Consider the following 25,250-nt stretch of genomic DNA (forward strand, 5'->3'; position numbering starts at 1 on the left):
TAACCACAGCAAAAAAAAAAAAAAAAAAAAAAAAATGGAAAAAAAAAAGATCTGTGCTTTTTTTGTCACTCAGAATAGAATAAATGATGCATTTATGTACTTGACCTTAGAAAATGCCCTCAGTTGTAACCACATCTTCTAATGTTTATATACCAAACAGTCAGCACAGTGTGGGGAATGCGTTTTTCTTCATAGTGTTTCCAGAAAAGTGGTATTTATATGACAATGAAGCTGAGTCAGCTTTATTGAACAACTTTGGGACAAAAAGTTGTGAAGATAAGGGTGAATAAATAATGGCAGAAATTTCTTGTCAGATCAAATTACACAAAACATGATTCAAAGTCTTGTTAAAAACAAAAATGATGAACTGATTTATCCTCTTGGTCTGCTGCATCTCCTGTTAAGGTTTTTTTGTGATGTTGTGCAATTGGGAGCGGCCATGCCCGTGACCATGGCCATGCCCGTCTGATTCCGTAGTGGCAAGCATGGCAACCACGACAGCAAATATAATAACAGCTGAAACCAATACAATGGCAATGAGTCCTTTATTAGCCCGCAGGTACACCAACTTCTGGTTCCCTTTTGGTTTTGCTGGAGATTCCTTACAATTCTTACTCTGAAATTGAAATGGAAATAGAATTGGACGTGAAGATTCTATGTACAGAAATGTAAATAAAGTTTCAACAAATTCTGTGAGTAATCTTCACTTGCTTTTATCTTCAGTTTACACTAGTAATAATATGACTATTACGTGAATGAACCCAAATAGACTGTTCACCTGTTTAGAGCTGCACTATAAATCATTCAACAATGACTTATATACTTAGAAAGCATTTTCAAATGAGATATTCCAACATGCACTGTGATCAAACTAAATTTGATTTTCATTTTAAATGCTTAAAATCTCTAGCTGACAATAGGTAAAGCAAGTGTTTGTAAGATAAAGTGAATAAGATTTTTTAGTATTTTGTGACTGTGCTGTGATCCTTTAAAGAACTCTACAACTATTTTTTTAAATAGACGCCCTGTTTTTTTTTTTTTTTTTTTACTCCTGTAGATTTAAACAATTTAATTTTACCATATTTGAACGCATTCAGCTGATCTCCAGGTCTGGTGGGAGCACTCTTAGCTTAGCAGCACAGATCATTGAATTGAGTTAGACCAGGGCTATTCAATTACAAATTCAGTTGGGCGTAAATTGTCAAACCAAGAAGATTAGTGGGCCAGTCATTTTAGCTGCTTTGTAATGACAAATGTTAAAACCAGGACAAGCACATAATTGAAAAACACAAGGTTTATTTGTTGTTTCTCTTTTAACTTTGGTCAGTTTGCAGAGCAAAAGGTGCATACAAAAAGAGCTGAATTAACAAAACCTGATGCAGCCCCTATTTTTTCTACTTACAAAAGAAAAGAAAAAAACTAACCTAGGCTACAGGTATGTAACCTGTAAATATCACACAACTTGCACACATTTGACCCAGGAACATCTCATAGTGTATAAAATAAAAAGTGCACAGTATTCAACTATATCAACACTGAGGGAACATATTTTAAATCACCATGTGTGATTAGGCATGTCTCTGTTACGCATCCCACATTATATTGATGTATTGTAGGCTAGTTACCCAGCTGATTTAGTGGAAGAAGTGACAATTTTTGTTTTGAACGAGAGCAGTGACTTTAGGCTCATAAGTTGTCAATGCAATTCGAAGGCATTGGTGGAGTTTATGGTCAAGTCAGGGAGCAACGAGAGTTGCTTTTTATGAAGTTCATGTGTGAAAAACATGTATATGTTGATCCAAACATACTGAGCATAATGATCGATACTTTCTTAATGTAAGAGTACTGATGTGCGCTGACATCAGTCCAAAACATTGCAGACTCGTTCGTGCAAAGCTCCTGTGCCATGGTTACAGATGAATGCATGTCAACAAGTTTGAGTGTGAACTTCCCCTCGTCAATGGAAGGGACCAGTTTCTTAGCTCTGGCAGATAAATCCCCTTCTATTACAACAGTGAACGGGTCTCTGACAAAAACGGCCAACTCTGTGGGCAGATCAAGTCCATCCAGTCGACCAGCAAAGTTATTTTTCAACATCGCTATGAAATCTGTCATCACATCCGTGACATGAACAATTATTTGTCAGTCCAGGCAGGGTTAAACTTATGGGTTAACCACGGGCTGGGCCACTTGGAGGTTAATTCTGAATAGCCCTGAGTTCGATCATTAGCATCTTGCTCAAAAATGACCAGAATTTTATGGTTTTCCTATTTAAATCTTGATGCTTCGGCCGCTACATCATGTATTTAGACCCATGAAAAGATAAATGTCAGTATTTTTTCAATGATATTAAGCAGCACCTGATGCACCTGCAATCAGGTAACCTTTGTCAATATAACCTTGTCCCTTAATGTTTTTGTTCAAATTCTCAGCTACCTGATTTGTGAAAACAGTTCCATTCACATTTGACCATATAATTGTGTCTTAAAAAAGTTTCCTTGTCAGATAAACAAAAATTAAATTAAACAAACATATCAAACTGTTTTTAGTGGCAGATTTCTGCAGATTTTTAGCCAATCGTAGTCTTTTTATTTACTTGAGTAAATGCGTGTAAATTTGTATTTATTCTGTTTTTAAATTGATTTCAGGAATATTATTACCATATAAAAATGTTCATTAGGTTTTTTTTTAAATAGAGTTTGTGCAGTAATATTTTCTGTCTTTTAGTAGATATATTATATGAGAGACTTGCTGTTTACCAGATAAGTGGATCTAAAAGGATGAATTTGCCTTGTAACCATTGATAAAAGTTAAAAAGGTATTATTTTGTATTTCATATATTCAGCTTTTAGTTATGATACTCCCAAAATTATTCTGCATAAATATGCAGATTTTTTTTTTTTTTTTTACACAATTCTGCGCAGAAATAGCAAATAATGTCCGCAGATTCTGTCTGGCCCCACTCATAACACATGCATGCTCATGTTTATTATTTTTGTTATTTGGAAGTCAAAACATATGTGGTTTCAATAACCAGATGAATTTTGACCTTTGCAGTCCAGAATGCATGCACTCAGACCACCTCCTGAAGTGGTTTAAACGACTGGATTAATATTAATCTTGACTGAGTTACCGGAGGGCCTTTACACCTGCCTACATTATAATCGCACAGCTAACTAATCAGTAAATGCGCATGTGACCATGTGTAAACAGCTCCAATGTTACCACCTGTTTGTACAGGAAGTGTGAAATAATATGTGCAAAATATCATTACACCTGCTGCAGCCATGGTATGGCAGCAAAGTTCCTTATTATGACTGTAATTCAAGCTATTTAGAAAATAGCAACTTTTCATTTTCTGTCAATCTTAGTATACACTGTAACAAAAGAAGAGTCAAGCTTTTACTACTGTAGGAAAATTCTTGAAACTCTTTGTCAATTGCTAATGCTGAAATCTGAGGTAAAGTCTACATTGGATACGCAACCGACGGGAAGTGCGATAAGCACATCAATATAGCAGCATTTTTTATGACACTATATACCAATAATTATTATTTTTTTTACAGTACTGTGACGGCTGGATTTATGGTTGGGGGTAGGCATTAAAAATACAACTTATTGGGTATTTCAATATATAGCATAAATATTACTCTGTACAATACTGTTTTTATGTTACTGTGATGGTTGGGTTTAGGGCTGGGATGGGGGTAGACGTTAATAAAATACAATAAATAGGAAATTTAATAAATAATCTAAATAATTCTCATTAACTTCCAGCCGCCACCATATCCAATCTAGCAACAACCGAAATCCGATTCAATGATATGCTATACGCTAAGCTAAAAGTGAGACCCAGAGATCAGCTAAGCAGATTAAAAAAAAGGCAAAACTCTTTTTTTTTATTTGTAAATTGAGCCTATTTTCTAAAAAGTTTCTTTAAATAGTTTAGATAAAGATTTTTTTTTTTATTGGTGATTATGATAAAACATTTATAACAATCTTTTTTTTTTGCTGAAAAATAAAGAGTATATAATGGACATGAAAGATTAATAAAATAATAAAGCTGTGTTAGATAAGATAATGTTTTGATTCTTGAAAACCTCTATTCCTAATTGACTCACATGGAAATAATATTGATTCTAAATATAACATGATCATAACATTAGAGAGAGTCATTACTCACAGTGCCCTCAGCTTTTTGAATGGCATCAATGGTTTCTCCTGCTTTATTTGTGTTTCCAAGCATAGCTGCGTTCTCCTCATCTGCCTCACACTTGGCATTCTCAGATTTATCCTAAAACAGATACAAGTGTTGACAAAATTGGGCATGATATGCTTGGTTAGTGTACACATGCTGCATTCTACTGTACCTTTAATGTGCTTTAAATGCACATCACATAAATGATTGGTAATTAGCAAACATTTTTAAGATCCAATAAAATTGCATTGGAAAAAATGCTGTAAACCTCATGTTGAAATGGAGAAAGCAAAACAGGCATACATTTTGTTCCACACTCCCTTACATTTATTAATTTGGCAGACACTTTCATGCAAAGCAACATAAAAATTAATACAACAGAGGTCACCAAAGCAACAAAAGAACATCATGAATTTACTACAATCCCATTTAGATTAAAGGCTTGATGGGAGTTTAAAAATGTGAATTTAGAGCCACTTTTATCTCTCCCTTTAGCTGATTATGATTTTTATGGCTTCATCACCTCTGATTAGCTACTGTTTGACCTGTTAAAAAGTAATTAGATCATACTACTTAGAAAAAGTGAGTAAATCCATTGCTTTAAAGTAGTTGACTTTGCTTACTGAGTAAACCTGTTGTCTTAAAAATTTCAAGTAAACTATTTGTAGACTGTAGTTATAAAAATTGGGTTAAAGTGACTGTAACAGTAGCAAGTTACAATGGGTTTACTAACTTTTAAAAGTAAAGTCAACTAGGCACTTTGAAGGCAGAGGGTTTATTCACCTTCTTAAGTAATTAATGCAAACAAAAGTGAATAAGATTACCAAAAGGTTTGTCCATGTAGCTTTTGTTTCATATCATAACATTTCAGAAAGTTTACAGGAATGTTAGACTCACGTTCTTGAAACAAAGACAATACTGAATTCTGTTGTTTCTATACAGAATTTTCAAGCAAAACTCACCATTCTGCAGCAGTCTCCTGTTGGCTCCTGTATTTGTGCTTGGATCTGAAGATGGAGAAAGACTAAAAGAATAGACAGGTGAGGTGAGAGCAAAGTCCATGTAACGTCACGTCAAGAAGGTGTGCAGCTCAAGGCTCCTCCTTGCTTTGCTTTGGAAGCCCTTCCTCCTCTACGTGCTTCCCCCTTCCAATAATCTGTTGGTGATTCATTGAATTAGACAAATTATACATAACATTTTTAAGAAACAGTGCCTTTTTTAGTTTCCTGTTGAATTTTCAAGAATTTCCAATAGTGGTTTGACTGGTCAAGTATAAATAGTTACAGCAACATTAGTCTTTTTCACATGTTGAGATTCTTAACAGTAGTAATAAATATGGCTTTAGCTGTATATACATAACCAAGGAACAGTGAAAGTCTGTGTATGTGACAACTAATCCAGTGTTTTCTATACTGTAAATAATGATATGGTCAAAGTAATGACAACAACTATGCCAGACAGAATGTGCAGTCATTTTTTACTATTTCTTTGCAGAAATGTTTAACTTATGCACAATAACTTGATAGTATAGTAAATAAAACATTAAAACACGACATGAAACACTTACTTTTTAAAATTTTTTAAACAAGGCAAGTCTCTCATATAATATATCTACTAAAAGACATATAAATAAATAATTATCTGTATAAAATAATCATTAGATAAATCAGATAAACATTTGCATATTATTTAATAATATTACTACCGGTATTAATATAAAAAATGAATATATATAAATATATATATATATACATTTTAGCTTATTGAATATATATATATATATATATATATATATATATATATATATATATATATATATATATATATTCAATAAGCTAAATTTTTTTTAGAAATTTATGGAAATAATTTCTGCACACAATGATTTCATGTGGGACTAAATAACTTATTAAACCAAGTTAATCATGTTTCTAACTTTTTAAAGTTATACAAGCTGTTTTAAATTAGGTTATAACGACATTCATTCCTTTAATTTGACTCACCTCCCCATAAGTCCTACCTCGTAAAACATTTAAAGAAATAGTTTACTCAAGGTAAAAATGAACATCCTTTATACTCCATCATGTGGTTTTAAACTTTAAGTTTCTTTCTTTTGTAGAACACAAGATAATATATTTTAAGGTATGCTGGTAGCTTGTACTCATCCACATCCATCGTATGAAAAAAGTTAACAGGAATCAACATTTTTCATGTCAACTTTTGTGTTTAAAGCAGGGGTGCCCATATTCAGTCTTGGAGGGCCGGTGTCCTGCAAAGTTTAGTTCCAACCCCAATTAGACACACCTGAACTTGTTACTTAAGCTGTTTCTAGGTATACTAGAAACTTCCAGGCAGTGTGTTGAAGGAAGTTGGAGCTAAACTATGCAGGACACTGGCCCTACAGGACCGAGTTTGGGCAGCCCTGGTTTAAAGGAAGAAAGAAACTCAAAAAGGTTGAAAAGAGTAAATGATAGAATTTACAAATTTGGGTGAACTATTCCTTTAAACCAGAGGTGAGCAAACTGGGTCCTGGAGGGCCGGTGTCCTGCATAGTTTAGCTGCAACACTAATCAAACACACCTGAACATGCTAATCAGTGCCTTCAAGATCACTAAATCTATAAGCAGGTGTGTGTGATTAGAGTTGGAGCTAAACTGCCAAAACTGTAAGACTTGCTTTGTTAACCAAATAAGTATATCTGATTGGATTTGAATTGTAAACATTAAATAAAAGTAAAAAAAAAATATTATTTTTATTTTATATATTCAGTTTTTTGTTATGATACTCTCAAAATCATTCCGCATAAATGTGCTGATTTTTTTACACAATTCTCAGCAAAAATGTCTACAGATTCTGTCTGGCCATAACTATCGCTTTAAACACTGTGGTGCAAAATGCTTTATGCATGATGTCACCTCAAATATTTAATCAGAAAAATACTGCAGATATTCTGCATTTAAGTGATTTATATGAATTATTTATTGTGTTCAGTAGATCTCAAAAATGCAACTTACTCAGAATAAATTAGAATTTGAAATAATAGTTGTCTTGGAGCTACAGACAAGACCTTATCAAACCAACAGCAATAGAGTATATGCAGAAGTATGCTAAAGAACTTTTAATTTGCCTGTAACCTGGGTTAAGCGTTTCTGGGGAACTGTATGTCATTGCAAAATCGGTGCATATATTTTGCAATATATAAGGTCTGTTTTCTTTAAAAATCAGCGATATCCACTGGATGAGTAATATTCGATATAAAGTGGGTCTCAGATTGTACAAGAAGCACTGCATTAAATTACATTTTTTCCGCCATGTCTTCATAATATGAGCATTTATTTTACCCCAGTATATGCAATAAAGCTTCTGCGCTAGCCTGCTGATTCTAATGGACACGTACAAGTAAATGACTTTTTTTGTCTTGTTTTACGTTGGAGCAACTAAATGAATGTCAAAGTCTTTTTAACTGATTGTATTTTATTTACATTATAACATCAATGGTGTAAAAAGGAACCGTAAAAAATGGAAAAAAGTCACATTAACCGTTCACTGGAAGTTTATCAGTCTGGGAAAAAAACATTACCTCGGCATAATAACTTACTATAATGCAAATAGTTGTAATAAAATATGCTAACTATTTTTATACTTTATGCAGTTTTAGGTCTTTTTGGCTACTGCTCCGATCCAGCTACAAACCCACACTCACACATTTGGCCACTAGATCCAGGCCAGGCTCTGCCATATGGTAGGCCTAATGATGGATAATTTTTTATCATTAAATGAGCCATCCTAAGAATTTCTACATATAGAAATTATAATTACAATAATTATATTTACAGTATTTATTAACTATACACAAAATATTACAAATACATAATTTCATTTACACGGGGATCTTGTGGCCTGAAACCAAACCCTGAAACATGTGGGTCTGCGCGTCTGATGCTGCCTGCATGCTATTGGAATGTCGTCCACTAGTTGGCGCAAGTGTAGCCAAGTGACAGGTTAATGAGTCCATCATCTGCAGGTTTGGCGCTTCAGAAAGTGTTACCCTAAAACGCATGCACAATGTCAACAAACGGCAAGACCCCGAGAATACTACAGTTTGTGGCTCCAGATGAGCGTCGTCAGTTTGGAATTGAGGTAACAGTACATTAGCATGTGAGCTACTTAATAAAAAAGAAATGGATCAGTTTACAACAAAACGCGCTAGCAAACAACTCCATTTTCTTTAAATTATTTAAACATGCATGAACGTTCTGTTAAAAATCTATACAACGCACAAATGTCAAGTTCCAGAATGCACAAACGTGTAAATAGTGTTCCGTCATGTGTCGTTATGAAGGCCAGGGTTGGAGTTGGCAGAACATGATAATTCAGAACGCTGTCCTAAAATCATAGGCCTAGCCCTAAAACTTTCATTCATTCATTTATTCATTTCCTTCGTCTTAATTTTATATATATATATATATATATATATATATATATATATATATATATATATATATATATATATATATATATATATATATATATATATTTGTTGTGAAGTTTGCGTGTTCTCCCCGTGTTTCCTCCGGGTGCTCCAGTTTCCCCCACAAGTCTTCAAACATGTGCTTAAAGTGAATTGGGTAAGATCGAGGTGTATGTGTGTAAATAAGTGTGAATGTTTGCCAGTAATGGGTTGCAGCTTGGAAGGGCATCCGCTGTGTAAAATATATGCTGGATAAGTTGGCAGTTCATTCCGCTGTAGTGACCCCTGATTAATAAAGGCACTAAGCTGAAAAGAAAATGAGTGAATGAAAGATTTTTTGCTGAGGGACATGGGTGCTTCTCTTTAAGATGCATTAAATTAGAAAATATTATTTAAAATGCATAAATTGTTGGTATTTGTAATCATTTCATTTTATTTTTTCCTCTTAGACCCCTTTTCAGCGTCTGGCTCCACAAATGCAAGACATATTAGGGGATGGAGGAGTCCTTAAAGAGGTCATCCATGAAGGAGAAGGGCCACCTGTATCAATGCATGCTTCAGTATCAAGTAAATTACGTTAAACATTGTTTCTCATTTATGACTTTCAAGTAGTATCAAGGCTCAACATTAAGAACTGCCTGATGGCCAGGGGCCAGCATGAGAGAAGCTAGGGACAATTGACAGAATTGTTACTGGCCCGATCAGTGCTGCCTCGCCATTAAAGTTTAATTTGCCTGCAACTATTTGTCAATTGCATGCAGATTTAAAATATAAAAATAATGTCTTAGAATCGATACAGTGCTTTTAAGACTTTAAATACCATTTTCTCTGTCATGTCTTAAACACAATATTACTTTTTGGTTCCTCATATCTGATTGGATGTTGTAAGCATGTTTTTTTTTTCCTTAACCTGGTAACAACCAGTATAGCAAAGAGACAGAAACATTGCTGCAACATCATATTATGAGGCTAAAAGAAAACGTCTGTATCTAACATACTGGAAGCAGACATTTACATGAGTACGACATGCCGTCAATTTGGCAACTCAGCCATCTTTTGTTAAATAATTTAGAACTGCAATAAAATACCTGCACATTTTCCATGGTGCTCTTTTTGTTTGCATAACACTTTAAATTTGACTCATTATACAGTTATTAACATTTTTTTTAAATATTTAAATTTTAGATTCTTAAGTTTTGACACATTATTTAAAATATGTAGCTAAGAAATAGGTAACTCATAGGTAAGTTAAGGTAACTCAAACTATTTGAGAAAACAGACAAACCATTTGAGTTAAAAAACTAATCTAAATGAGTACTGTGAACTTAATTAATTTCAGTAAATCAAGCAATTTAAGCACAGTAAAACCCGATAAATGAAGAGAACTCAAACTAACTGAGTACTAGTGAAACCATTTGAGTTAAAAAAAACGAATCTTTATGAGTACTTTGAACTTACTCCATTTAAGTTGAAGTAATGAGGTATTAGAATAGTTCAAAACGCCTTTCAAATGAGTAAAATGAACTTTAAATCAATTTTGAGTTATCTACACTACACTTTTTATTTATTTATTTATTTTATATTTTTTGTGGGGCCAGTGAAAATTTTGGCCAGTAGAAAGAAATCATTAGTGTTGAACCCTGAGTACCTACCTTTTTTCACACTACTGTGGTTTTATATTATGTAAAAGCGTAAATTAGTCTTATTTTCCATGCAAAGCATCGTTTGGCATAGGAAAAAAGTCAGTAGAAAAAAATTATTCCTAAAGTATTTAGCAGTTTGAAATATTGGGGCCTGTGAGACTAATAATGTTTTTGAAAAAATACTTTTTTTAAAAGACAATTTAAGTCCGTTAAGTCAAACTATTAAAATATATGCTGTAAGTGTATTAAATGCAAAGCTCTGTCATGAACTTTGAATGTGTCCCATTCAATCTGCTTGCATCCCTAATTATTTACATGGTGCAGGTGATAGGTTGCGGTCACCTCAGCAGCCAATGAGCTTAAACCTGTGGGTGTTTCTTAGCACTAGAGGTTGTGCTCTCATGACTGGGTTGATGGTTCATTTGATGGTTCATTCCTCTGTGGCGAGCCCTTATAAATCTGGGACTAAGCTAAAGTAGTGATGAGAACAGATTCTTTTTTCAAAAACTTTGTTATTTTCTTGAACTTTAAAATTGTACATCTTTTTGTAAACTCATATGTCACTTGTGATCGGTTTATTGTGCGCTTGCTGAAAAAAATGTATAATTTCTTTCTTACACTTTTTAATTGGTTGTGTCTGTACCTTTATATCATGTTCTCTTTGGTTTGTTAGCTACTCATTTCAAGACCTCATTTCATCCACAGTTAATTTCTCTGGTTTCATCGAGTACACTGACGCACCATTTGAGACAACCAACCACCTTAAATATCCACGAATGATGAAGCTTGGTAAAGGTAGGATGGGATTGTAACTCTCCCATTAGAATGGGTAGACATCAAGATTCTCCATTAAATTCTCTTTGCCCTGTAAGGAGTCATTCATACCTTTTTCCCCATAGATGTCACTTTGTATGGCCTAGAGCTTGGTCTTCTTACTATGAAGAAAGGCGAGTTCTCCCGTTTTCTCTTCAAGCCTAAATATGCCTATGGGGACTTGGGCTGTCCTCCTCACATCCCTCCATGTGCCACAGTCCTCTATGAGGTGCAAGTCCTTGATTTCCTGGACTCAGCACAAGTGGATGATTTCATGGATTTGACTTTGGTAAGATTTAATGCAGTAAGCTTGGTAATTTTGCTTTGTTTGTGGTGTCTGAGATAGTAATTTTTAATATTGGTTTCAGGAAGAGCAGAATACCGCCCCTTTGTCTGTTTTGCTAAATGTGCTGGACACACAGCGGAGCTTCGGCAACCTCTGCTTCAATAAGAAACGCTATGAAGATGCTCGAGAGAGATACAAGCAGGTTTCATGCTTTTTCACTTCTTTTTGTAAATGGATGGAGGAAAAAGCCTATCATCAAAACTTGTGGTTTATTTTAAAAATTAGCTCCTGTTGGTCTCTGCTACAGGCCATGACACTTCTGCAGAATCGTGAACCAGAGGATGCTGAAGAGAAGAAGCATCTTGAGGAAATTAAATTGCCTTTTCTGCTCAATCTGTCATTCACATACCTCAAACTGGAAAAACCACAGAAAGCCCTTTTGTATGGTCAGAAAGCACTGGACATCAACCCTCAGAACACTAAAGCACTCTTCCGCTGTGGCCAGGTGCGACATACTGTCTTTTATATGAAATATAATATACTGAAATTGATTTTTTTTTTTTTGTGAAAAATATTACAGTGTGAATAATTTACCAAGATAGTACGAATAGCATTATTTGATGGTTTTCTCAGGAATCTAATAGTATTCAGGTACAGACATTGAATAAAATGCTTTTCTTAAATGCTTTGTATCGTTTTAATATATATAAAAAATGTCATCAAGTAAAAATATTGTTTTGTTATCAACTTCAGAAGAAATGTTAAAATTAGGAGTTTTTATTTTTTAAAAACTGTTTTCAGTTATGACTGACTTTATTATACACAAGTGGAGATTTGTCTTTGGCTTCGCCACATTATCACATCATATGTCATGTAAATTAATTTATTAATGAACATGACTTATTAATAGAGCTGTTAGTTTTAAAATAAGAAAATAAAATCATCTGAAATTTGACTTAAATAAAAAAATAAACACTTTGGAATAAAATAATAAAATGTGATCAGATAATATGATCGTTTATTTATTAATACAAAGTGTGATTCACACCTAAAAATATTCAAACCTTATTAAAATAATTAAACAAATTAAAACAAGGCAATTAATTAAATTAGATTAAAAAGGCAAAAAAATTAGATTGAATTTTAAAATCAAGGATACCTTTCATAAGGCATTAAGAAAAATCTTGAGTTCCGTTCTGCTGCTGTAATTTATCAGTTTTTGAGGACATCTTTTGTGAATTCTTTTAAATTTAAACTTAAAATACTTTAAACTTTAAACTTAAAATAACTAAATAACTTGACATGCTATTTGTTATTGAGCACATAAAATAATTTAAGTGTAGATTAATAGGTTAATTTGATGATGTTTAGCTGGCTGAAACAAAATCCAATTAGGTCTTTTATAGTTTTGCTTAATATTTATTCAGTTTACCAATGACTTCTCATTTATCACATTAGAAGCTTTCATTTTTAACATTATTTGTATTTTTTTGTCTTCATTTGTCATTTTTTTTTTTATTCTTTCCTAAAAACACAAATCAGGCCTGTTTGGAGATGAAGGACTATGAGAAAGCACAAGACTACCTTACACTTGCTCAGGCAAAAAAACCATTTGACCCTGATATCAACACCTTGCTGATAAAGCTTGCTCAGTAAGTTTTCCTTATTCTCTTATAGTTTTACCAACTCTTTTACATATGCGACAGCTAAACATATCTACCAATCATTTAACAGCTGCTACAAGGCCTATTTGGACAAAGAGAAAGATATATGCACCAAGATGTTCTCAGGATTTAAGCAAACAGAAAAGTGTCAGAGAAAAAATCTTGCAGTGTCTGATGTGGTGCTCTAAAATCCCCCAATTGACCACAAGTGGGCAGTGTAAACCAAGCTAAATGTCATGTTGGTGTGAGTTCCCAACATTGTCTAAAACATTGTCATACTTTTAATTGACTTTAGTTCTATTTTATTTTGTTTTATTTCTGTTTTTATATATATATATAATTTGTTTTTCAGTTTTTTCCTATAACCATGTTCTCTATTTATTTTTATAGGCAATACAATGCATGTTCTGGCTAATTTTTATATTTTCCTTAAAGGTTTCACACTAATTTGACTGTGCCATCACTGTTTTGTGCATTCAGCTTTGAAGTTAGCATTGGAAAAAAAATCAGATGTGGAAATTTATAATACTGTTTAATAAATGCTAATATATTTTGTTTAATCAATACAAATTGTAACAGTCAGAATAAACTGGCTAAAAGAAATAGATTTGAGTAATTTCATCATTTTATTTTGTATTAGTGCATTTTACTGCATAATCCTTGCAGATATTGGCATCCATATTAGGGGAAGAAAAGATTGAAGATAATGTCTACGGATTACCAACATTCTTTAAATATCTTCTTTTCAACATAAGAAACTAAAATAGTGGAGGGTGAGTAAATGATGACAGAATATTAACTTTGCCTGAACTATGCTTTAACAATAACACAGCTTCTAATTTTTGTACACTATTTCCTTACTTTGTGTCGTCTCAAACTTTTAATGTTTTTTTTTTTTACATTAAAGAAGTTATTTTGAAGAAAGTTAAAACCATTGAGATTTATAGTACACTATATATTTTGTTTAATAGAGGGAAGGAGGCTAAACAGGTTTAGAACAAGTAAATGACTAATTTTAAATTTTTTTGAGTGAACTGTCTTTTTAAGTCTTGTGCTCATGTAAAGCCTTTTAGCTTAAAACATGAACAATGCCAACTTTAGGAGAGCCAGCTTTTTGACCACACTGACCTATTTAAGAAAAGCAAACATCTACATTGATTTGTAGAGTGATGTTCAACGCTTATAATTTGTCATAGTTATGAATAGACTTTTCTGTGCCTGGATGTGCAATGCAAACACGGCCAGCCATAAAACAAGCAACAGGTCTTGGACTAGAGATAAAGCAATTGCTTAGTTTGGTTTCCCTGACCTTGGTGAGTTCAGTCCAGTGATGTATTCTGACATTTGCCAGATATTTGGGTGTAATTATGTATAAAGTGAAGTTTATTATTCTTGAACCAGACCTCCATTTGCAGGTTGTAGTTTTCTCCTGTGTTGAGCTCTTGGTGTTTGGCAGTTACTTTCTCAAAACCTAGGGTCGTTTTTTACTGCTGCTTTTCCAGAGCAACATGTAGTGTTTTACAGATGCACATTATCCCATTGGTGCTGTGCTATAAATTAGCAATAAATTCTAAATTTACTCAATATATTTTTTTTATATGAATAGGAGTGCTTGTTAGAAAAATGTATCTGTGCTCTTCATTATTATCTTCATACTATCCCCCCCTTCTACTTTTCTTTACTTCTTGTCACATGGAATGTGTGTTTTATTTCTGTACTGCCTTAATCTATTCATCAAACTTTTTTTCAAAAAAGTTAGCAATACCCATTTTTCAACAATCCAATTGGTTCCCAAAGCACAAATCATGCACCACCCTACTTTTTAAAATGTAATTTCAGGACCATTTCAAGTGGATGTACATACAGCAACAACGTTAAATATTTGCTTTCATTTTAAGCCAAATTCAAAGGGATAGTTCACAAAAAAAAAAGAAAAAGAAAATTCTGTCATTTACTTGTGCAAAACCTGTTTTGAGTTTCTCTCTTCTTCTGAACACATAAGTAGAAAATTTGAAGAATGCTGGTTGCTGAGAATCATTGACTTATTTAATGTTTTTTTTCCAATTATGGAAGTCAATGGGTCCCCCACTTCAAAGTGTCGTCTTTTTATTGCTGTTGTTCAACAGAAGAAAGAAACCAAAATAAACAACAGACAATGATGAGGTAATTTTAAAAATTTGGGTGAACAGTCCTTTTAAAGGGATAATTCAGACAAAGGTAAAATTCTGTTAGAATTTTCATTACCTAAATGGGCACCTAATGAAAATCATCTTTTGTAAGCTGTTTGGACAGAACTGCGTGCAGGTATAGTGTGTCAACAGTTATATCGGGGTGATATAAAGACAGTGGGCTCTATTTTAATGATCTAGGCGTAAAGTCTAAAGTACAGGGATCAAAAGCAGTAAGTATCTGAATCCACTTTTGCTGTTTTATACACTGAAAATTACTCTCTGCACCGAGGCGCAGGCTCTAACAGGACTGAATCTATTCTCTTAATGAGTTATGGGTGTGTTTTGAGAATAAACAATTAGAGTCTCATCTGAAATTCTCTTTAATAGTCAGTTGCGTCATGCCATCGCGCATTTGCTATTTACATGATGAACTTTGTAAGTGGAAAAACTGAACACAGTGCGAGAAAAGTTAAACAGAGCATCTGCAGCACGAGAATGAGCCTCCTCTATTCAGCCTTTCACTTTTTTTTTCATGGATAAAGAAACATGTTGTACGCACATAATTAATTTAGTTTAAGTGTAGTCAATCAACTGAGTTATTTCCAAATACACATGATATACCCCATATGGTCCAAAACCTGACAGGTGGACAAATCTAAGCTTGTTTTTAATAAAACAAAATACATTTATAAATATGCATATAATAAATACTACTACAAATAGTACATTATAATAAAGCAAATTTATTATAATGTATTATTTGTACATTCAATCCCGGTTTGTGGACGTTAAATCAGGTTTATTTTGTATATATTTTGTTTTGTTATATATTTTGTATATTTTGTATATAACGGATATCCATACAGTAGTGAACATTAACATGTACCTTTTCACATTTGCTTTGCAAAAATGGTGCAATGTTAAATATGTGCACTCTGTGTGTGTCCGTGAACTTTGTAACGACATTGTGTGACTCATCATTGCAGAAAGGCTTGAATTAACTCCACAATTAATACATCAAATAATCATTAAGAAAGTTCTTACTGTATTATTTCTCAAAGACGTTATGTGAGATCTGCTTCCTTCATGTCTGTCACTGTGTTGTTTATTTGACGCAGCAGGAGACGGAGGCACAGTCTGACAGGCACATGGGAAACTGTTGCCGGGGAAAACAAGCTCAATTGCATTAATAGCACAGGCAACAACAACAGCTATGATGTGTCCAGAACTGAAAATCCCAAAATTCTGAAAGGTATAATAAATAATCTGATGGATGTTTTCAGATGAAACTCTACAGGCACATACTGGAGACACAAAAGACTTATATTAGATTAAAAAAGGTTCAAAATAGGAGCCTTTTTAATTTATTAATGATGATGTTTCTTTAAAGAAAATAAAGTTTTGTTGGGACCTTAACAACCCTGTTCAAAATGTAAAAAAAATGATAGAATCCTCTAAAGTTTTCTATGTTTTGACTTCACTGCCTAGTTCTATCTGATATTATCCTAGTAGGAGTAAAAGAGCAGTTGAATAATATTTGATGTTTAACAATAATGAATAACGCAAGCATTGTATAAAAAATAACCCTAAGATACTTGATTAAAACAGTGGTAAATTCTCTAAATAAAATATTTTATTAAACTGGCAGACTAACATTCCAGTTTTCACTGACTTGCTACAGAGGACCTTTATTTCAGTGTATTTAAGCAATGATTAGAAAATTCATCCTACACTTATTTAAACTCTAATTAATTAGCAACATTTACTCAAAGGAGAAGAACCACCAAAATGTCAATATTGCAAAAGAAACCAAACTGTTAAACATATTGTTGTGGAATGTTATCAGACAACAATTTTTTTTTTCTGGACAGACTTTAAATGAAATATTTTTAAATGTGAATCCTTCTAAAGTTGTAATTTTTTTATCAAAAGTAAACCATAAAAACAGTTTTAGATTTTTTAATGTCAGTTTTAGATTTATGTATTTTACCTTGTGGATTATTTATTGCTGTTGGTGACTGAACTGTTTTTTTTTTTTTTTTTTTTTTTTTTGCCGTGACATAACCAAAAAAGCTAAATGGATAAACTCAAAATTCCCTTTCTCTAAATAGCAGAAGCTAGGCAAACTTGACAAAGGAAACTTAATTTAGGGGCTTAGCAGATTACTCCATTTAGATGAAGAGCAAACTTTTAAATAAATACTTATTAATTCTCTTTCTTAAGATGTGTACCACAATAAGAAGCTGAATTTAAAGGTAAAATACAATTTTTCATCTCAAAACAGAATGGCAGAATTGAAATGCTTGTTTCCAACCAATATTATTTTAATTAATGGAAACAAACGGAAAACTGTGTTTTTTATTATAATTATTTTAAACTAGAAACTTGTGTACATACAAAACTAAATGAAACTAAAATTATACCCAAAATGTCCTTCGTTTTGATCTTTGTAAATGTATTTAACTTATAAGACTTTTAGAAGTAAATCTATTAAGCCGTACAGCACACATTAGAGTCTGTAATCTTGCTTCCACTGGCCAGATCAAACCGGTCCTCCTCCAGTCATCCTCGCTGTTGCTCCTGCCACAAAAACGACTGGACATGACAGCAGCAAGGTGAAAGCATTAATAACTTAACACTTAAAAGTATTCATTTAAAAATCAAATGAAAAGTCCAACACTATTATAACCTTGTTTCCAACCCATTGCCACTTTTTTGCCTTGCTGTTTATCAAAGGAGATTGCCCTGTCCCAAGCTTACACCAGGCAAAATTACCAAGACCACAATGCTTAATATCAGATGCGGTGGGAGTGTAAAAAATGTGTGGTATGTCTGGACAGGACCTTGCTTTTGCCAAGTAGAACATATTCCTGCATGAAGCAGACTTTTGTTGGTCCTAGAACAACATCAGGTTTGGACTTGAGCAACATTTGTTTTTTCCTACATTACCATTTCCCTCTCATTTTAGTATATGATGAGGTGATTTTGTCAGGAATGTTGTACCAGGACCAAGAAAAGGTTCAGACCAGGAACATGTCACTAAACTTTCTCTGACCACAATTTTGCTAGGTAGGACATGTTCCTGGATCAGCATTTTTGATGGGGTGTTTATTGGATTATTAATGAACAAGGAATGATCCAGGAACACACAATTTCTGTTTTTTCATATAGACCTCTGCGTGCAAACATGAAGCAGATTCAGATCTCTAGAAGGAGCTGATATAATCGACACAAAAGACCCCAGTTGTCTGTTCCAGTCTGTACATGTTTGAAGAGCTTGTGTGTGTGTGTGTGTGTGTGTGTGTGTGTGTGTGTGTGTGTGTGTGTGTGTGTGTGTGTGTGTGTGTGTGTGTGTGTGTGTGTGTGTGTGTGTGTGTGTGTGTGTGTGTGTGTGTGTGTGTGTGTGTGTGTGTGTGTGTGTGTGTGTGTGTGTGTGTGTGTGTGTATGGTCTGATGAGAATCTGGAGGATGTTCTGTTGACCACCCATCACTGCAGATGCTATCACAGTAAGAATTCCATTGACAAATTTTGCAAGATATAAACCAACTTTTCCTATCGAGTCGATGTTGGAAACAGAAATGTACGCTTAAGTCCATATGGACCATCTACAAGGATACAGTTCCATACTTATTTAGCATCATGGCAATTGGTCTTTACTAGTCTTTCAAGTGATAACAGCACTCAAACCTAGGTCCAACAGATCCTCAGATTAGCACGTGTGGAGTTCTTCCAAGCTGAGAAGCACTTTAGCAGCTGTTGCATATGGTCCAATCTGGCAGTCAAGCAGACATGTCTGGCCTCTGTCTGAAAGGCCACAGTGTTCCACAGTGAATGGCATCCTGGTACATGAGTCAGTAGTCAAGTGTCAGTCGAGCCATGGAGGAATATGTCAGTACAGACTATTTAAAATGGAATTTTCAGTTAAATCATTTAAAGTTGCAACAGGTTATGGTCTTCAGAAACATTTTTTGTTGTGCTGAACTGATTGAAAGTCTCTTCACATTCTGGTAGTATTGATTCAAGTACATGAACTATGTTTTTATATTTACTTTTATATTCTGGGCAGGGCATATGACTAAAGAATAAGGCTAAAGAATATTCATCCAATTACAATTATCGAGCTGTCTGTGAACAAATGTCAATTTTGTATATCTGCGCACCCTGTTCATGCAGATAGATGTTAGTTTATTTATATACAACGTTGCCCAAAGTGCTGAACAAAACCAATACTATTTTAAAAAGCCAGTCCTATAGGACATACATGACAATTAAAACATAAGACAAACCCCTCGACATTAAAAAAGGATCAACTGCCAAAGAACAAAGATGCAGTTTTAAAAGGTTTTTAAAAACAGATAAAGTTAAGCGTGTCTCAGGGTGCTTTTACACTAGCACTTTTGGTCAACACTCAAGTTCGTGTGACATCAGAGTACGGTACGTTTAGCTACTGTGAACGTGTCTTCTGAACTACGAGTCACTTCTGGTATGTTTGCAATCGTACCATATAATGGAAGTGAACCGCCAACTATACAACAAACTATCATTTTCATAATGTTCATTTGTGAATGTGTGTTTAGTGACAGGCCAGTGGGGTGCAGGAAATTCCCCTATTCCTGCCAATTTCCCCAAGTCTGACATAGGGCTAAAGTTGGTTTTATATTCACACATTCTGACTTTCTCCTTAATAATATAATTTCAGAAAAGTATTCTTTGCAAATTTTAAATAGTGAAATCACATTATTAGTGAATGTCTATAAAATACAACATTGTTCACTGTAAATTAAATAGCGCTAATATTGCTTTAAAGTCATACTTACTATTTAAACCGAATATTCAAAGTAACAGAGTGGGACCACGTCACAAATCGTCACTGTTCAAAAATGAATCAATGTGCAAATATAATTCCTACTTTAACATCACTTCAGGAAAGCAGCCTAGGTGAAAGGGCGCTATATTTATATACATACATTTTTATACTCACACACACTCATACACTACAGCCAATTTAAGACACACACAATTTCAGACACCCCATTCACGTGTATCTCATGTTATTGGACTTGAGGCTCAAACCAGCGACCTTCTTGCTGTGTGGCGATTGTGCTACCCACTGTGCCACGGTGGGCATTCAGGGTTCTGCTCTTAAATGTTTGAGACCTTATTTACCGAACAGAAGCAGAAGTGTTAATGTTGGTGGGACCTTTTTATCCTCCAGACCCCTGACATGTGGAGTTCCTCAAGTTTGGACCTATTTTATTTTCTTTACATGTTTTATCTTTAAAATCTATTTTTTTTTTTGTAAATATGGGGTGACTTTTTTTTTTTTTTGTCCCCCTTAAAAATAAAGAAAAAAATTTCCTTGACACCCTTATGAGATCTTATTGAGGTTAAGATCTGGCTGTCATCAATTTTTTTTAAATTTCAATGAGGGAAAAACTGAGCTGGTCTGGTTTGGGGATCCTGCCCCTCCAGAATTGTCAGGTTTTGTTGAGCTACCAATTTATCAAAAAGCTGTTGTTAGAAACGGTTTCAGTTCGATAGTGATCTGAAATTTAACAAACTAGTATATTCAGTTGTTAAATGTTTTCTTCCATTTACAACATTCCAATTGTTTTTCTCTTTTAACTGAGAAGGTGATGCTTTTATTTTGGGGTGACTTGACTTTAGCAACTCTTCGTATGTAGGTATCAATCAAAATGCCCTGAATAGACTGCAATTAGTCCAAAACGTGGCTGCGAGACTTCTGACAGGGACTCGACAGCATGAACACACGTAGTTCTTTTCTCTCTGGGCTGGCTGCCTGTTAGGTCACGGATGGGCTGTATGGACACAGACTTTCAATTTTCAACCAGGCAGCCCAAGGGCTTCCGGTGAACTCTTTCCATTACAAAATTGTGGCGTTTAAGATCTGATTTCTTTAAAAATCAGCAATCTTCACTGCCTGTTAGATTTACGATATGAAGTGGGTCTCAGATCAGACAAGAAGCACTGCATTAAACTTCCTTTCCCCCCACCATGTCTTTAAAATATGAAAGTTAAAAGTACCAGTTGAAAGTACCCCAGTATTTTCAATGGAATTTCTGTGCTAGCCTGTTGTTCCTGATTGCGCTGGTGGTTACAAAGGTCTATCATCTCGTTTTACGCTTGAACAACAAATGAATGCTTAAGTCTGTTAAACTGAATGTATTCCATAATACATTAAAACATTGATGCTGTAAAAACAACCTTGTGAAACTGAAAATAGTCACATTAAGCTTTCGCCTGAAGTTATCATAGGCTTTTAAACTCTAGCTGTGCATAGAGCCCATTGATTTTAAATTAATCAATAGTCTATTCATTCTTTAATGATCTGGCACCATATTAATTATCAGATCTCCTACATGTATATAATCCTGGTAGGTCACTAAGGTCTTCTGATCAGCTTATTCTTTCTGTACCAAGGACCTGGTGTATACGAAGTGGGGATCGGGCTTTTGCTGTTATAGCCCCAAAATGGTGGAACAAGCTTCCACCCCATATTTGGGTGCTTTCAGACTTGATTCAATTGCCTAGACCGTACCCAAGTTCGATTGTCCCCCTTGCCACCTTCTCGGTTATCTCTCTTGCATCATTGAGCTGCTGTTGTTTGTACAGCTGTTGCTAGATGACGGACACGAAAGCAAAGGGCCATAATGAAAAGACGTACACATATCGCGGTCATTCTGCTTTTACTGAATGTTTTGCTTTTGGACATACAGAAAGCAACTCGCGTCCAAAAAATTTATGATAACCTACAAAATTTCAACTAATTAATTCAAGTTTTTTTTTTTCTTAATTTTTCCTCTTTTTAAAATTTGTATCTAATATTTTTCTATTACATATACATTTGGCTGTAATAGTTTTTTGACTGTTATAAGTTATTTTGTTAGATAAGCTCAAGATTTGGCTTCAGCACTGACTAATCCAATGTATATGCACAAATATAATATTGTAGAACTTCCTATTAAAAATATGAATTTAAAAGATAGATATGCAAGGGGTTTACTTGTACTGTATATGCCGAGCACTGTATATAATTAACAATAGTATACTAGTTCATTCAATCATTTTCTTTTCGGCTTAGTCCCTTTATTAATCCGGGATCGCCACAGCGAAATGAACTGCCAACTTATCCAGCACGTTTTTACGCAGCGGATGCCCTTTCAGCTGCAACCCATCTCTGGGAAACATCCACACACACTCATTCACTACAGATAATTTAGCCTACCCAATTCACCTGTACCGCATGTCTTTGGACTGTGAGGGAAACCGAAGCACCCAGAGGAAACCCACTCGAATGCAGGGAGAACATGCAAACTCCACACAGAAACGCCAACTGACCCAGTCGAGGCTTGAACCAGCGACCTTCTTGCTGTGAAGCGACAGCACTACCTACTGCGCCACTGCTTTGTCCTAGTATCCTAGTATGGATTGCGAATGTATCCCATTCCTGGTTTTGCATGTCAGTAAGTTGATGGCCTCCTAATGATAGAATGGTTTAGCTTATGCAAGCGTTAGCTGGGGTCCTCCTGCCCCCTTTTCTTAAGTAAGACTGCCAAAGTATTTAATATACAAACAGTACTGTTATTGTTGTTAAGCGTTATGCATAAAAAAAGCTTTCTCTTTTAGGTGCACCCAGCCTCTATAATTAGTAACAGATCTCACTGCCTTTCCCTTTTTAAGTGTGTTTCCTATGTAAGTTACACAACAAAATTAGCTGTTGCTTAATAAAGATAATTTTTATCTTGGATGAAGATATTTCTTCAGGCTGGAAGGTTTTGGTTTATCACAGCATGCTGGAAGCTGGGTACAGTATTTCCATTTAGTTCTGAACTGCAAGACTAGTTGAGTACTTTGGGCAATATTTGTCCTGGCTACAGGCTGAGGAGGTGGTATGATGACCCAGGGTTGCTACAGACAAGTTGGCGCCCTTGGATGTTGAACATGAAAAGCCAAAGGATATGCATTTGTTTGTCTTTGCACCAGGTATAAATGTTGCTTTTAGCTTATTACTCTTAATTTAACAGCACTGCCAAAGAACAACATGACAAATTTGATTTCCTCCTTGTTTAATTTGAACTTAAATAGACTTGTTGAAAAAAATATGCTACTATTGGCCTGTTTCCACTGAGTGGTACGGTTCAGTTTGCTTCTATGGCTGTTTCCACTGTCAGAAGGTACCTTAAGGCAAACTGTACCACACCCCTCTTTGGGTACCCTTTGGAAAGGGTATCTAGCATAACAAAAGGGTACCAAAAGGCAGAGCTAGATGCGCAACTGAACGCTATTGGTTTACAGAGATATGTCACTCGCTCGTGCAACAAGCCAGGAGAATGAAAACAAAGAAAGTGCCATTTTTAAATACACAGCCGAGACATTACACCGTGATAATATATACACAGTGTTGGGGAATAATGGAATACAAGTATCGGCGGTACGTATTTAGAATACTATTCATGAGTAACTGTATTCCGTTACCGTTACTATTTTTAAACACGGTATTTAGAATACAGTTACTTTCCTAATACCTTTGGAATACTTCGGGCGATGCAGGTCTGGCCCATAATAATATTACTAAATTACTGTTGAAACCGTAGAAACAGAAGCTACACTCCCGACTGCAGTCACAAGCGTTAATTCAGTGAGACTCAGGCAAATGACTCTGTTCTCATGCTCTCACGCCACACCTCCATTTTTCAAAAAGGACAAACACCAAACAACCGGACAACAACCATGATGATGGAAGAGGGGTTCAAGAACTCAGGTAAGACAAAAACAGAATCCATAAAATAAAATGTGAATAACAGGGTGAGAATGTGGTAAAATCCAAAAACGTGGTAAAAAGCAGACAAGGGTTTTTCTTTTTCTGGACGGCTTTTGTAAATCGTTGGTTGGGTTTAGTGAAGTAAGTGGGCGGGCGGGTCAATCGATAAAATTGGTTGGGTTTAGAGAAGGAGGAGGGTGGGGCAGGCGATCGGCCAGTCGCTTAGTCGGCTATTCAGTCAGTCAGACAGAATCAGTCAACAGCGGCCTCTGGTGGGTTTACGTGAGAACAGTGTGGGCGCGAACGGCACTCACGAGAGAAGTTTGAGATACAAAAAAGCGGACAGAGCGGCCTCGTAGATTTGAGAAAACAAAGACTGCAAAAATACGTACTTCTTGGGATGTATTTCGCAGTCTCCAGAGACGTCCAAGGGACTACGTTTTCAGAATGAGCCTGGGTTGAATCAATTCATGAAAGGTTAGTAATGAACATTTTGGTACACTTTTGACAGTGGAAAGGCAAGGCTGATAAAGGTGACCCATACTGACCCGTACTGTACCACTCAGTGGAAATGGGCCATAAATTGTTGGCTCTATTATTTTTCCCCTATGTACAATAGTGTATTCTATCAAATGTAAGTTGGCCCAGAAAATAGTTTGGCATAAAACAATCCACATCCATCCTGCATGGTTTTAACAGGCCAATAGAGACTATTATCTCTTGACTCCAAATGCACACATTGTACTACAAAACACCAGTTTATTCAAAGCTGCACACAGGGAGGCTTTGTCAGGTCTGTTTTCCTCACTTTGGACATTTTAGACATTCCACATCAGTTATTATTTATTGATAATTAGAGTTGCAATGGTTACAAACAGATTTGACCTTTTTTAGCGACTGCAGCTATGAAGGTTGAAAAATTAGGGATTTTTGATGTCATAACAGTAGAAATTGTCCATTTTTATTTTTAATGCTGAAGAATGCCTTGATCAATCGCCAATAACAGTAAAAAAAGTAAAAAAGTTCGAAGTTGATATTTAGCCGCACCATGTTGGTGTTTTATAATCTAATCTTTATGGGGTGGGTCGTTAGCCCAATGCTCAACCCAGGTCCAGAAGGACCAGGGCATACACACATACACTACAGACAATTTAGTTTACCCAATTCACCTATAGTGCATGGCTTTGGACTTGTGGGGGACACCAATACCAATACAAGGAGGAC

The 25,250-nt window shown here is 34.8% G+C and overlaps 1 protein-coding gene and 1 long non-coding RNA gene across 2 annotated transcripts; one reads left to right on the forward strand and one right to left on the reverse strand.

The window, feature by feature from the left end:
- Positions 1–211: 211 nt before the first annotated feature.
- si:dkey-189h5.6 lies at positions 212–8,553 on the reverse strand. Its single transcript, NR_125780.1, has 4 exons — positions 8,476–8,553; positions 5,161–5,354; positions 4,184–4,294; positions 212–616 (listed from the first exon to the last, which is right to left on the reverse strand). It is a non-coding gene; the product is annotated as a si:dkey-189h5.6 (long non-coding RNA).
- Positions 8,182–13,675, forward strand: fkbp6 (FKBP prolyl isomerase 6). The gene is made up of 8 exons (NM_001128673.2): positions 8,182–8,335; positions 9,116–9,233; positions 11,015–11,104; positions 11,209–11,411; positions 11,491–11,610; positions 11,716–11,913; positions 12,951–13,060; positions 13,143–13,675. Exons 1-8 carry the CDS (start codon positions 8,261–8,263, stop codon positions 13,258–13,260), a joined length of 1,032 nt encoding a protein of 343 aa, NP_001122145.1. The 5' UTR covers positions 8,182–8,260; the 3' UTR covers positions 13,261–13,675.
- The last annotated feature ends 11,575 nt before the right edge of the window (positions 13,676–25,250 follow it).

This window comes from Danio rerio, chromosome 5 (genome assembly GCF_052040795.2).
Source record: "Danio rerio strain M-AB ecotype USA chromosome 5, GRCz13ab, whole genome shotgun sequence".
Taxonomy (NCBI): Eukaryota; Metazoa; Chordata; class Actinopteri; order Cypriniformes; family Danionidae; genus Danio; species Danio rerio.